At 37.0% G+C, this 15,198-nt stretch overlaps 1 protein-coding gene across 4 annotated transcripts in view; it reads right to left on the reverse strand.

Moving 5' to 3' along the window:
- Positions 1-15,198, reverse strand: part of MCHR2 (melanin concentrating hormone receptor 2) — a 70,090-nt gene that overhangs the window by 8,663 nt on the left and 46,229 nt on the right. For all 4 annotated transcript variants that reach the window (XM_055259734.2, XM_063633478.1, XM_063633476.1 and 1 more), the window contains 3 exons: positions 14,650-14,859; positions 10,213-10,407; positions 1,187-1,306 (listed from right to left, as the gene is read on the reverse strand). In XM_055259734.2, the coding sequence (XP_055115709.1) occupies positions 1,187-1,306; positions 10,213-10,407; positions 14,650-14,859 (525 nt within the window). The remainder of the gene's footprint in view (positions 1-1,186; positions 1,307-10,212; positions 10,408-14,649; positions 14,860-15,198) is intronic.

The following is a 15,198-nucleotide window of genomic DNA, read 5'->3' on the forward strand; positions in this document are numbered from 1 at the left end:
CACTACCATTCCTCTAATTTCTTGCATTTTGACGTGTATGAGATTTGTTTCATAAGATCCTCTTAGCATTTCTGAGAAAAGAGTCAGGAGCAAAATGATCTGATTTGGAGAACTGTTTAAAAAAGGCTCAAGCATTCTCTCCAGCTGTTGGTATCTTTAATATTCTGTATGATTTCATTTTAACCTTCTCACCAACTCAGCTCCCTGGGATACATTTATAAGCTAATTTTTTTTTTCTGTAACTGTGGCTACTTCCTTTTTCTTCCCAAATGGACCACACTTTACTAGTGTAAGACTTTCAAAGAATTCCAAGAAACTAAGTGGGAAAAAAAATGTTGTGAGCCAACAGACTACTTACAAACCTTTGGTTCAAGGGTTTGCCACAAATTTTGAGGAATGGTGGTTAAGTTGCTCACATTTTTTTAAACAAAAAATATGTAAAATTTGTAAATTTGTAGTGTGCAGGGAAACCCAGCAAACTTGCCTTTCCATAAGAAACACAAAAATATATTTAAAATATAATGTTTAATAAATGTAAGTGTGTTTTTAACCAACCGGTTATATAATTACTGACTTACTCATTTGAACAAGTAGATTGTGGAATACACAATCTCAAGGTGAAAATAATTTAGATTTATTTATGCAGCTTTAGAAACAAGTATCTTCAAAGGTCCTTCTCAAGTTTATTGACTTTAGGTTAACTCTTTGGTTTTATTTGCTTCTAATTAATCTTTTAATAGTAATAAAACCCTTCCTTTAAAATTCAAATATTAATGAGACTTTTCTCCTTTAAATTAAAAAAAATTGAAACACAAAAATTAAAAGGTTGCACATAACATCTAAGATATTTACATATGCATGCAACTCTGCAAAATGTGCAGTGAAAACAGTTAAATAACTGTTAATAACAAATACAAAATTATTCTTTAAATAGAATCTTGAGTTCCGTATGCATTTTAATGAAACCATTGCCTCTGTGATTTCAACATTTGTCACTGAGAGATTCCTAAGCAGTTTATTTAGCACGTCTTATTTTCCAAAAATTCTTTCTATAGACGTATATCAATGTCCACATGTCTAAATGTGGTATGTTTCAAGTCACTGTTGCCTAAGTTTCTACTGTAGGTGTCTTAGGCTATCTAAATTGTTCTTTTAACAAATAAAACAAAATAAGGCAAACACTTACCATCTGGCATCCTTATTCTGTTGATACATCTCCCAAGTATAGCATAAAATTAAAATATAGCACACCAAAATCAAGGGTAGAGGGAAAAAAAAAGTTGTTATCGTCAAATAAAGTGTATACCTGTAAAATGAGAGAGAGAGGAGAGAGAGAGGAGAGAGAGAGAGAACAACACCATTTCATTAATTGGATTAGGAATTGGCTTTTGCAGTTTCCAAGACATAATTCTTTCATTTTTCAGGGTCCAAGATAAACGTCCTTGTGGAAAAGCTCAAGATCTTTGGTTGCTTTATTGTAGAGAAGCCCTGATCTTCATTGTTCACTAACAATAATGCTTGTCTTTTCTCTAGCCAAACCCAACTGTAATGAGTGCAGAATAGGTGAGGCTACCTATTACCAATCTTCAGTGTTTAACAATGACAGGCAACAGTATGTAACATTTATTATATAGTAGGCACTGTTCTAAGCATTTTGTATATCTTTACCCACTGAATCTGTGAAACCCTATGAGTATGATGCCATTAGTGCCCTTACATTACAGAAGAAGAAACTGAGGCACAGAGGGGTTAAGTGGCTTGCCCAAGATTACCCAAGCAGGAACTGGCAGAGGTAAAATTTGAACCCAGGATAGCCAATGCTGGTGGGAGAAGTAATGAATAAACAATATTATCTATGTTTCTTTTAAACAATTTTCGCTGATGCATAATAGATGTACATCGTTTCAGAGTATATGTGGTAGTTTAATACATTCATATAATTTGTAAAAATCAAATCAGTGTACTTGGGACATCCATCACCTTAAATATTTGTCTTTTTAAAAATGCTAGAAACATTCAAATTATTCTCTTCTAGCTATTTTGAAATGTACAATAGGATATTTTAAAGTATAGTCATCCTACTGATTCATCAAACACTAGGTCTTATTTCTTTTATTAAATTGTATCTTTGTATCCACTTAATTATCTTTTCTTCTTTACCCACTTCCTCTACCTTTCCCAGCTATCTACTATCTACTATCTTTATGAGATTCACTTTTTTAGTTCCCACATATAAGTGAGAAGATGTGATATTTGTCTTTCTTTACTTGGCTCATTTCACTTAACATAATAGCCTTCATTTCTATTCATGTTGCTACAAAAGACAGGATTTCATTGTTTTTTATGGATGATTGATATTCTATTGTGTATATATACTACACTTTCTTTATCCATTCACCTATTGATAGGCATTTAGATTAATTACATATTTTGGTTATTGTGAACAGTACAGCAATAAACATGGTAGTACAGATATCTCTTTGGTATATTAATATTGTTTCTTTTGGATATAAACCCAGTAGTAGAATTGTTGGATCATACGGTAGTTCTATTTTTAGTTTTTCAAGGAACCTTTATAGTGACTGTAATAATATATATTCCCACCAACAATGTACAAAGGTTCCCCTTTGTTCACATCCTTGTTAGCATCCACTATTGCCTGTCTTTTTGGTAAAAGCCACTTTAATTGGGGTGAGATGATATCTCCTTGTGGTTTTGATTGGCATTTCTCTGATGGTTAGTGATACTGAGCACTTTTTATTTACCCATTGGCCATTTGTATGTCTTATTTTGAGAAATGGCTGTTCAGATTTTTGCCCATTTTTTACATTGGATTATTTGGGGTTTTTTGCTATTGAGTTGTTTGAGCTCCTTATATATTCTGGTTATTAGTCACTTGTCAGATGGATGGTTTGCAAATATTTTCTTCCATTCTGTAGGTTGTCTCTTCACTTTGTTGATCGTTTTCTTTGCTGTGCAGAAGCTTTTTAGTTTGAGGTAATCCTATTTATCCACTTTTGCTTAGGTTGCCTGTGCTTTTGAGGTCTTATACAAAAAGTCTTTGCCCAGACCAATGTCCTCGAGCATTTCCCTATCTTTTCTTCTTGTAGTTTTCATAGGTTCAAGTCTTAGATTTAAGTATTTAATTCATTTCGGTTTGATTTTTGTGTATGGTGAGAGGTATGGGTCTAGTTTCATTCTTCTGCATGTAGTTTTCCAGTTTTCCCAGCACAATTTATTGAAGAGACTTTCCTTTCCCCATTCTTGGCTCCTTTGATGAAGATGAGTTGGCTATAAATGTGTGGATTTATATCTGGGTACTCTATTCTGTTCCATTGGTCAGTGTGTCTTTTTATGCCAATACCATGTTGCTTTGGTTACTATAGATTTCTAGTAAATTTTGAAGTCAGGTAGCGTGATGCCTCTAGCTTTGTTCTTTTACCTCAGGATTTCTTTAGCTATTCAGGGTCTTTTGTGGTTCCATATAAATTTTAGAATTTTTTGTTCTGTTTCTGTGAAAATGGTTATTGGTATTTTGAGAGAGATTGCATTGAATCTGTACATTGCTTTGGGTAGTAGTGTCATTTTAACAATAGTAATTCTTCCAATTAATGAACACGGAATATCCTTTTTTGTGTCCTATTTCTTTCATCAGGTATTTATGTATGTGTGTATTTTTTTAATCAGAGTTTTATAGTTTTCCTTGTATAGATATATCACTTCTTTTGTTGAATTGAATACTAGGTATTTTATATTCTTGGTAGCTATTTTGAAGGCAATTGCATTTCTGATTTCTTTGTCAGATTGTTTATTACTGCATATATAAATGCTATTGATTTTTATACATTCATTTTGTATCCTGCAACTTTACTGAATTCATTTATCAGTTTTAACAGTTTTTTGGTGGAGTCTTTAGATTTTTCTAAACATAATATCACGCCATCTGTGAACAAGGCTATTTGGCTTTTTCCTTTCCAATTTGAATGCCCATCATTTCTTTCTCTTGCCTAATTGCTCTGGCTAGGATTTCTGATATTACATTGAATAAAAGTGGTGAAAGTGGGTATCCTTGTATTGTTCCAGATCTTAGAGAAAAGGCCTTCAATTTTTCCCCATTCAGTGCAAAATTAGCTGTAAGTGTGTCACGTATGCCCTTTGTTATTTTGAGGTATGTTCCTTTTATAACCACTTTGATGAGGGTTTTATCAGAAAGGGATGCTGAATTTTATTGAATAATTTTTTGGCATTTATTGAAATAATCATATGGTTTTTATTCTTGGTGCTGTTAATGTGATGTATCAAATTTATTGATTTGCATCTGTTGAACCATCCTCACATTCCTTGAATGAGTTCTACTTGCTCATGATATATGATCTTTTTAATATGTTGTTGAATTCTGTTTGCTAGTATTTTGTTGAGGATTTTTGCATCTATGTAATCAGTAATATTGGTCCGTAGTTTTGTTTTTTTGTGTGTCTCTGGTTGGTTTTGGTATCAAAGTAACGCTGGCTTTGTAGAATGAGTTTGGAAGTATTCCTTCCTCTTCATTTTTTTTGAAGTTTGAAGAGAATTGGTATTAATTATTTAAATGTTCAGTAGAATTCAGCAGTGAAGCCATCAGGTCCTGGACTTCATTTGATGAAAGACTTTTTGTTATTGCGTCAGTCTCCTTATTCGCTATTGGTTTGTTCAGGCTGTTTATTTCTTCATGGTTCAATCTTGGCAGGCTGTATGTGTCCAGGAATTTATTTATTTCCTCTATATTTCCTAGTTTGTTGACTTTAGTGATTCATTTCCGTTTCTAATGACTCTTCGTATTTCTGAGGTCTCAGTTGTTATGTTCCCATTTTTGTTTCTGATTTTGTTTATTCGGAACTTCTCTGTTTTTCTTAGTCTAGCTAAAGGTTTGTTGGTTTTGTTTATCTTTTGAAAAGCCAATTTTTCATTTTGTTGATTGTCTGTAGTTTTTTTAGTCTCAGTTTTATTTATTTCTGCTCTAATCTTCATTATTTCTTTCCTGCTACTAAGTTTGGGTTTGGTTTGTTCTTGCCTTTCTAATTCTTTGAGGAACATTCATGGGTTATTTTAAGTCTTTCTACATTTTTGATATAGGCATTTATCACTATAAAATTCCTTGTTAGTACTTCTTCTGCTATATCCCATAGATTTTGGTATGTTGTATTTCAACTTTCGTTTGTTTCAAAAATGTTTAAATTTCTTTCTTGATATCTTCATTGACCCACTGATCATTCAGGAGCGTGTTGTTTAATTTACATATATTTGTGTAGTTTCCAAGGTTCCCCTTGGTTTCTAGTTTTAAGTCCATTGTGGTCAAAGATACTTGCTATAACTTCTACTTTTTTGAATTTGATCAGATATGTCTTGTGGCCTGATAGAATTATTCTGGGGGAGTGTTCTATATGCTGTTGAAAAGAATTTGCATTCTGCAACAGTTGGGTGAAATGTTCTGTAAATGTCAGGCCTATTAGGTCTAGTGTGTAGTTTAACCCTGCCGTTTCTTTGTTGATTTTCTGTCTGGATGATCTGTCAATGACAGAGAATTGTGTGTTAAAATCTCTTACTATTATTGCATTGCGGCCTCTCTCTCCCTTCAGATCTATTAGTGTTTGCTCTATATATTTGGGAGCCCCAATGTTGGGTGCAGAGATACTTAAAATTGTTATATCCTTTTGCTGAATTGACTCCTTTATCATTATATAGTGACCTTCTTTGTCCTCTTTTACAGTCATTGATTTGTAGTCTATTTTATCTAAATATAGCTACTCTTGCTCTTTTTGACCTGCAGTTGTATGGAATGTCTTTTCCCATCCGTTCACTCTCAGTCTATGTGTGTCTTTATAGGTGAAGTGGGTTTCTTCTAGGCTGCATATAGTTGAGTCTTGTTTCTTTCTTTTTTTTTTTTAATTATACTTTAAGTTTTAGGGTACATGTGCACAACATGCAGGTTTGTTACATATGTACACATGTGCCATGTTGGTGTGCTGCACCCATTAACTTGTCATTTAACATTAGGTATATCTCCTAATGCTGTCCCTCCCCCCTTCCCCCCACCCCACAATGGGCCCCGGAGTCTTGTTTCTTTATCAAGCCTCTCGCTGCCTTTTAATTGAGACCCTTTACATTCAGTATTATTATTGATAAGCAAGGACTTACTACTGCCATCTTGTTGCTTGTTTTCTGGTTTTGTAACTTTTCTCTTCCTTTCTTCTTTTCTTACTATCTTCCTCTGTGGAAAAGTGAATTTCTCTGGTGGAATGCCTTAGTCCATTACTTTTTATTTTAAAAATCTATTATGGATTTTTGTGATGTGGTTGCAATGATGCTGATAAAAAAGCATATATATAACAGGTTATTCTAAAGAGATGATAATTTATCTTACATCAAAGAAAAAAGTGGAAAAAATCTACACTTTAACTCCATTCCCCTATATTTTAACTTTTTGTTGTCTCAATTTACATATTTCCATATTATCTGTCTCTTTTTTTTTTTTTTTTTTTTGAGACGGAGTCTCGCTCTGTCGCCCAGGCTGGAGTGCAGTGGCGCGATCTTGGCTCACTGCAAGCTCCGCCTCCCGGGTTCACGCCATTCTCCTGCCTCAGCCTCTCTGAGTAGCTGGGACTACAGGCGCCCGCCACCGCGCCCGGCTAATTTTTTGTATTTTTTTTTTTTTTAGTAGAGACGGGGTTTCACCGTGGTCTCGATCTCCTGACCTCATGATCCGCCCGCCTCGGCCTCCCAAAGTGCTAGGATTACAAGCATGAGCCACCGCGCCCGGCCTATTATCTGTCTCTTAACAGGTTGCTATAGCTGTTACCATTTTTGATAGATTTGTCTTTTGGGCTTCATGCTAGAATTATGAGTGGATTGTATACCGTAATTACAGTATTAGAGTATTCTGGGCTTGTTCCTGTATTTAATTTTATCCAGGGGTTTCATAACTTCAAGTATTTTCTTTTTGCACATTAGTGTTTTTTTTTCTTTCCAACAGAAGAACTCCCTTTAGCATTTCCTGTAAGATGGATCTGGTGGTGGTAAATTCCTTCAACTTCTGCTTGTCTGGAAAACACTTTATCTCTTCTTCACAGCTGAAGGATAATTTTGCTGGATGCGATATCTTGGATGGCAAGTTTTTTTTTTTTCAGTTTGAAAATGTCATTTCACTCCCCCTTGGCCTGTATGGTTTCTAGTAAGAAGTCCATTTCCAGATGAATTAGAGCTCCTTTATATGTTATTTGCTTCTTTTCTCTTACTGATTTTAGAGTTCTATCTTTGTCTTTGACTTTTGAGAGTTTATTATATGCCTTGGGGTACAGTCTTATTTGGGTTAATTTTGTTTGGTGTTCTCTGATCTTCCCATATCTGGATATTTACATCTTTCTCAATTTGGGAGAAATTCTCTGTTATTATTTCTTTGAATAGGCTTTCTACTCCTTGCTCTTGCTCAACTCCCTCTTGAACACCGATAAGTCTTAGATTTGGTCTTTTGAAGTAATTTTTTCTATATCTTGTATACAGTCTTCATTTCTTTTCATTACTTTTTCTGACTGTGTATTTTCAAATAGCCCGTCTTTGAGCTCACTGATTCTTTCCTTTGCTTGACCCATTCTGCTGTTGAGAATTTTTAGTAACTTGTTCAGTTCAGCAAGTGTATTTCTCAGTTCCAAGATTTTTTTTTAATTTTTAAAATTATTTCAATCTCTTTGTTAAATTTCCGTGATATATTTCCGAATTGCTTTTGTGTGTTATCTTGGAGATCACTGAGTTTCCTAAAAACTGCCATTTTGAATTATTGGCCAGAGAGCTCACATATTGCTGTCTCATTAGGGTCAGTTACTGGTCCCCTGGTGGTTCACTGTTTGCTGTTGCTTCTCGTGGATGTACATCTATGTCTTTGCATGAGGATTTGCTATTTATTCCAGTCTTCTCTGTCTGACTTGTTTTGGTTTTTATTTCCTGTATTTGCTTAGAGAGTCATTGTCGCTAGGTTGCTGTCTCATTTTGGCTCTAGGTGGTGCTTTAAGCCCAGGCTTGCTTTGGCTCTAGTGACCCATCAGTCACTGGCTGTCCTGAATGGGGGAAGTCCCAAAGGAGATATCCGGAAGGTGTGGGAAGCCTGGTCTAGGGGTTTGTCCAGGGGGCCTGCTGAATGTACCTCCTGGAGTGTGGTGCTATGAATAGCCACTCTGATTTAGTGTCTCCTTTGGCTGAGTTACAGAGCAACTGTCCCACCTCCCTACTTTGTTTCTGCCTGTTCTCAGGGATATTTCTCCCTTCCAGCACTTATGATACTTCCCATAGATTAAGTCAGAGACATGTATTTTGTCAGGGAACCCAAGGTGGTGGGAAAGCTGGTTGCCTACCTTGATCTCGTTTTTTTCAGTGTAGAAACTGTGAGTTGGGGGGAAGTTTTTCATGTGTTTGGTATCAGGCAGAATGGGGGAGAGGGGTGTCATGGACGTGGAAGTCTGATTCTGTTACAGTCGGCTTGGAGGCTTTTTTTTTTTTTTCCACTTCTCTGAATCCTGAGGAACCATCTCATCCACATATTTGAGTTCTGGAGTTCTGGGATATTGCTAATGATAACGTTGGTGCTGTATATTTGTCTTTGATTTTCTGAGGGCTCTGGGAGTGGGGGCATTCAGTCAGCTTGCTTCTATGCTGCCATTTTGGAACTGGAAGTGCAGTCCTATGTACGTTGCACTGTTAACGTCCCAAATGTTTGTGTTCCCTCAAAATTCCTATGTTGAAAACCTAACCCCTCAATATAATGGTATGAGGAAATGGGGTCTTTGGGAAGTAATTAAGTCATGAGAGTGGCACCTTCATGAATGGGAATAGTGTACTTATAAGAAGAGACACAAGAGAGCTTGCTTCCTGTCTCTCTCTTTTGCCGCATAAGCATAAAATGAGAAGTTGGCAGACTGCAACCTGGAAGAGGGCTGTCATCAGAACTTGATCATGTTAGCACTTTTATCTTGGATTTCCAGCTTCTAGAACTATGAAAAATAAATTTCTATTGTTTACAAGCCACCTAGTCTATAGCACTTTGTTATACTAAACTGAACAAGACATGCAAGCATATGAATTTTTTTTTTTTTCCACTGGATTAGTGGATTTGCAGGTCCTTTGCCGCCATCTTTCTTTGGCTGTGTCCACATAATGCAGAAATTACTTATCTATTTGACAAGTGATTGAGTAAGAGAAAGTAATCTGCCAGACTGACTTGAGATAGTATGTGTAAAAATATCTAACGCAGTTATTGGCCATTGGTAGTTGCTCAAATAATTTAATCATGAACTCCAATTCTGTGTTCAAATTTCAAGTTGAAGACTTTTAATTTCTTTTTAAATTAAAATGTATAAAATGGCTATGGTAGTTGCATTAGTTTCCTAGGACTGCTATAAGAAATTAGCACAAACTGGATAGCTTAAAACAATAGAAATTTATTCTCTCACAGCTCTGAAAGCTAGACATCTGAAATCAAGGTGCTGGCAAATTTGGTTCTTTAGAGGCTATGAAGGAGAATCTGCTCTATGCCCCCTCCTACCCTCTCTGCTGGTTTCTGGCAATCCTTGGTGTTCCTTGGCTTACAGACACATCACTCCAATCTCTGCCTCTGTCTTCACATGTATTCTCTTTTTTGTGTGTCTCTGTGTTTCTTAAAATCTGCTTCTCCTTATCAGGACAATAGTCATTGGGCCCACCCTAATCCAGTATGACCTTAACTTAGCTTGATTACATCTGAAAAAACCCTGTTTCCAAATAAGATCACATTCACAGGTATGGGGAGCTGGTGTAGGACTTGAACATATCTTTATAGGGGACACAATTCAAGCAAACTGCAATTGCATACTGATGAGGTTGAGTCTGAGCGACTCTGGAAATTCCTTACCTCCCTTGATTGCTGCATTCCCACTGCATCCGGCTGCTATGAATCTTTAAAATCCATATTTAAATATATTTGTGACCACTGAGGTTACATGATTGAATTCAAAATCTTTTTCTAAAGGTTGCCCTCTCCTTAAAAATCAAACTATCACCTTGATTGCATGTGTGGAGAAACCTAAGTGGAGATACTGGCGAAAAGAGGATCCACGAGGATACTCTTTGAGGCTGCTCACATGTTGACAAGGAGAATGAAGTACTTCACAACTTAATTCAACTCATTTTTCTTAAGTTTTAACAACTTACCAGAGTACATCGTCAGGGGATGTCAAATCAAAAGCACAGCTCTCGACACCGTCTTTAAATTTGATGACCTTCGAGTAGACCCAGACAGGCAATGCCAGGATAAAGGAAGCTGCCCAAAGGCCCAAATTGATCCGGATGGTCTTGTACCTTGTTCTCCAACTTGTCAGTCGAAATGGTTGGACGAGGGCAAAGTACCTGCAAAGGCAGTCAGGAAGAGTTTTGGAACAATCAATAAAAGCACTGAGCTCCAAGGATGAAAGGTTCATGATGAGAGTAAATTATTAGCATTGTTTTCCTTTCTGAAGCACACCTCTATCAGGGCAAAAGAAAGTTATATTTTTTAAGAGCTGCCTGGTATCTGTAGAGAAAACAATTCTTGACCCTGCAAGTCTGAATAAACCACTCACTGAAATAGCTGTTCCTTCTACGAATACATTGATAATGGTAAAACTCTGCGGTGCAAACTCTTTCTTTACAAAGCGGCTTTTCCCGTAAATGAGACTCTGGAAAACTTTGTCTCTGAACAGCGATTTCCTGCAGGAGGAAATGACCCTTTTTCCAGCAAGACTTACTGACACAGAGGCAGGAAGGAAGAAAATGTGGGGCTAAGAGAATCCCTCAGCAGAAAGGGGTTCAGGCACATAGAACAAACATTTTGCCCCGATGGCTTTATACTAAAGTCACCAGGCTCATGGAATTTCAGCTCACAGAAGTCACAGTGAGGATGAACAACTGTGGCTAGTATAGACAATGCAAATTCCTTAAGGAACTTAGGCTAGAAGCCAGAGGGAAGAAATGGGCTAATTTCATGGGGAAGCATTTTTCTTTATTTTTTCTCTTTTCATTTTAGAGCCAGGAAAAAAAGGGGTAATCATTAATCAAACTTGAAATTCTGACATATCAGATATATTTGGTCCTCCAGCAAATCCAAGAATTTTTCAGAGCAAAATGAAAGCTGAAGAATGAAAAGCAAGCTCGGATTCAGAAGGAAGGCTATTTGAAAAAGCACAACTTTGCTGGGGGCTGGGGGTGGTGGAGGATATTATTGGTAGAAATTACACAAATGTAAAAATGGTTTTTATGGTCACTTAATTTTCTCCAAGTTTTTGTAAAGCTACTTAATGAAGACTCACAAAAATAACAAATATCCTGTCCTGTTGCTCTTTCAATTTTGCACCAGAAGCAGGACATTTGCATTCAGTTAAGGGGCCTTTGGTTACAGAGAGTGGTTTCTGGCCAGGGCTCCTCAGCTACCCATCCTCTGCACACTGCACGTGCATTCCCCATGGCTAACGAGGGAAGGGCCTCTTTTCTCCCTGCTGGGGAAGTGGAAGATGTAGTGGCTGCACCGCAGTCCAGCCATCATTTTTACTGGAATTATAGGATGATGAAGTCATGGGATCAAGCAATTAAAGAATCTTCTCTGATAGCATCCCTCCTCAGCTGAAAACCTTTCAGTGGTTTTCCATCAATTTTCAGAATTCCTCCCATGATCCACAGGTCTTTTTTCCCACCTGGTTCTGCCTGCTGCCTGCTGCCTGTGCCAGTCTCTCCCTTGACTTCCTCAAGCTCTTCCCCTTTCAAGGTTAGGCACAAGCTGCTCTACCTGCCTGGCAGGATCTGCCTCTGCTTCTTCTTGCTCTTCCTTCAAGTCCCTATTTAACAGTCTTCCTCTTAGGGAAGACTTCTCTGACCACCCATTCTATACGAGGGACTATGATTGTAAAAGAAGATTATAGGGAGACTCTACTTTTCCCTCTTAGTGTATTATCACTATGTGGAAATATACAATTACGTGTGGGACTCTTCACTTAATGTCTGTCTCCACCACTAGCATGAAAGCCCCATGAGGGCAGGAGCCTTGACTATTAGTTTAAGGTCACTGTATCCCCTGTGTCCAACAATCTCTGGCATATGGTTCATGCTCAATAAATATTTTTTGAATAAATGAATGAATCAGTTGCAAATTTTGGCTCCTACTTACTGACTCTTGATGTTTTAGAGAATTTATTTATAAAAGTAGCCACTAATGAACGTCTAGGTAGCTTTCATTTGAAGGCAAACATTTTTAATATTTTGGATGTTTATATATTGTTTTGTATGGCTATGGAGGTAGAAGCCCACTACTAAATATTCTACACACTTGCAGTTATCACTAATTAGGGAAAGCAAAATGAGTTAGTGGAAACACTTGAAATGTACAATCCATTAAACTGGCAATTAAAATGATTTAAATATGTAAACACTAAGGCATACTGATGGCACCAACATTTAGTTATGATCTTACAAAGCAAGCCTCATTTCTCTTTTACAAAATTGCAGATTTTGTTAAACTTTTATGAATTTAGTGGAGTTAGAATTACAAGAAATGTGAGAAAGGAAATGGTTCAGTTTTATAGCCTCTTCACTTGTTTCTTACCACCTGATCTTCCAGAGCAAGGGGAAGGAAAGGGCAGAATGTCTTAAATGTGAAATGAAATTTTAGCATACTATGTCCATTGGATCAAAACAAAACAAAACAAAAGACTAGTAGTAAGATACCACACATGCATGTGTGCACACATATATACACAGAGAAAAACCTGTCAATATTTAAAACATACACAGTTTGTCTGTTCCAAGGCAGAAAATGCCCATTCACTTCATTTACAGTAAGACATTTATAGGAGTATACTCGCTTATATTTTTTTTTTTCAAAAAAAGCCAATATTCTCCTGCATCCAAGGCACAGTGTATAAAGAAGCTCGTATTATCCCCAAGAATGGGATTACTGTTGGTATGGTCTGTACTTTAGGTCACTTTTCTACAGTGAGCCTGGCCTGTTCAAGACCCTCTTCCTAGTATTGGAACCCTGACGAACTTATGGGGCTTTTCTCATGACACAGTCACATTGGCTGGCATCAGCTGAGCTAACCAGACCTATGCAGTATGTTGATTTAAAAATGTGTTAGTTACGAGTTGAGAAGCACATTCTATATTTTGAAAGTTCTCTTGCAGAAAAACAAAAGGATATTTAAAAATTTACCATTATTATTCGTTCTTGTCAGAGTGAATGATTTGTATGAACCTTGCAATTCTTTTTTTGTTCATCTGAAGAATGGCTCATCACTTCTCCACCCAAAAGTCCCACTTGGAAGGGTGAAAGAGGCAGGGTTCAGGACGATTTCTGGATAGACCCAGGGAAATTTAACATACCCTTCAAGACATTCACTCATTCATTCATTCATTCATTCATCAATATTTTTTGAGCACCTGAGTGCCAGGCACTGTTACACACACATTTATGATATACTGGTGGACCAAGACCCTGCCTTTGTGGAATTTACATTTGCAAGGGAATGAGACAATAAATAACACACACACACACGCACACACACACGTGATTTATGTAATATATTTGAACCAAAGGAAAAAGACAGTAGATCAGAGCAAGGAGGATTAAATGTGTTGGGCTAGGGTTGGGCTGGGAAGAAGGCAGATGGAGATTTTAAGTGGGTTGTCCTAGAAGACAGAGTATCACTGTTGGAAGTACTATGGTTGTCTTTAGTCCCTGTTTTTGTTTGGGGTGAGCTGCTAGGACCTGGTGTGGACATTCTGGCATCTGGATAATGCAGGGCACATCCTAGCTTGTGTGCTTCCTAGACAGGCCAGATAGTGAGGCAGTTACAACTATCTGCCATCTCTAGAGTCAGATGGCTTGGGTCTGAACTGGATTCTACCACTTATGGGTTCCATAAGTACTCACCATCACCATCATCTCCTCAAATAACATTAGCTTACATGGATGGTGAAAAGGGCTATGGCACATTCCAGGACATAGTGGAATACATTTCTAATAATATAAAATAACAGCATTTGTATTAACCAATCACAATAATGTTTGTAAAAGATGATCTCCCTGGCACTGGGAAATTGCTTCATGGTTGTATAATAACATCTATTTACTCCACTGATTCCTTAAAGCTATGAGGCAATAACAAGTGTATGAGACAGTGGACATATCACAAATAGCCTTGGACAGAGACTAAGGAAACCTACTTTAATTCTTGGCTCTGCCACTAATTCTCTATGTGCTTCTAGCAAACCTCCTCACCTCTCTGGGCCTCAGCTTCCTTACTGTGAAATTGATGGCGGGAATTCATTCTGGTTTCTAATATTTCCTGGTTTTGTGATTTTTTTTCTTGCACTGAATTGCAAATAAAACTGAGTCGAAAAGAATGATTAGAAAAAAGGAGACTTTTGTGTTTTATGTTTTCCATTAAAAATATTCCTCTGTGAAAGTTGAACAAAATATTCTTAAGTAATCAGTCCTACAGTGAAACAAAGGAAGAAAACCTTTGCTGTTATAAACCAAAACTGGTGTTGGAATTGGAATGAGCTTGGGGAAGCACAGGCACCTCTGAATTATATTAAGATATTTCAAAGTCCTTCACTTACCTGTCCACACTCATTACAGTCATGATGGCACTACAGGCAAATTGGTTACAAGTATCCAGGGATGTGATGATGGTGCAGAGAGGCCCCCCAAACACCCACTCTCCCCCTCGGGCCCATTGGTGAATAAGAAAAGGCATTCCAACTATGTGGACCAAATCAGCCACAGCCAGGTTGCAGATATAGATGTCAGGGACTGTTTTTTTCCTGGATCTGAAAGAGATAGAGGAAACTGAGGATTGATATTGGATGTATACAGACTATTCAATATATGCTACCTGATACAAATTTTAATTGCCATAATGCATTTTAAATGTTAAAGGAAAACCTACACAAATGCATAGAGGAAATGCCTAGTCTTGTGTATATTTAAGCATTTTGAACTATTTATTTGACAACTTACTGTGGTGGTTTAAAAATATGTCCACAAAATCTCTGATATTCCTTTCAGTAGGTGGAGCCTAATTCCCTCTCTCTGAGTGCTGACCTTATTAACTTGCTTCTAACAATGAGAATATGGCAGAAGTGACAGTGTGTGACTTTGAAATTAGG

The sequence above is a fragment of the Symphalangus syndactylus genome, chromosome 2 (assembly GCF_028878055.3).
Source record: "Symphalangus syndactylus isolate Jambi chromosome 2, NHGRI_mSymSyn1-v2.1_pri, whole genome shotgun sequence".
In the NCBI taxonomy this organism is placed as follows: domain Eukaryota; kingdom Metazoa; phylum Chordata; class Mammalia; order Primates; family Hylobatidae; genus Symphalangus; species Symphalangus syndactylus.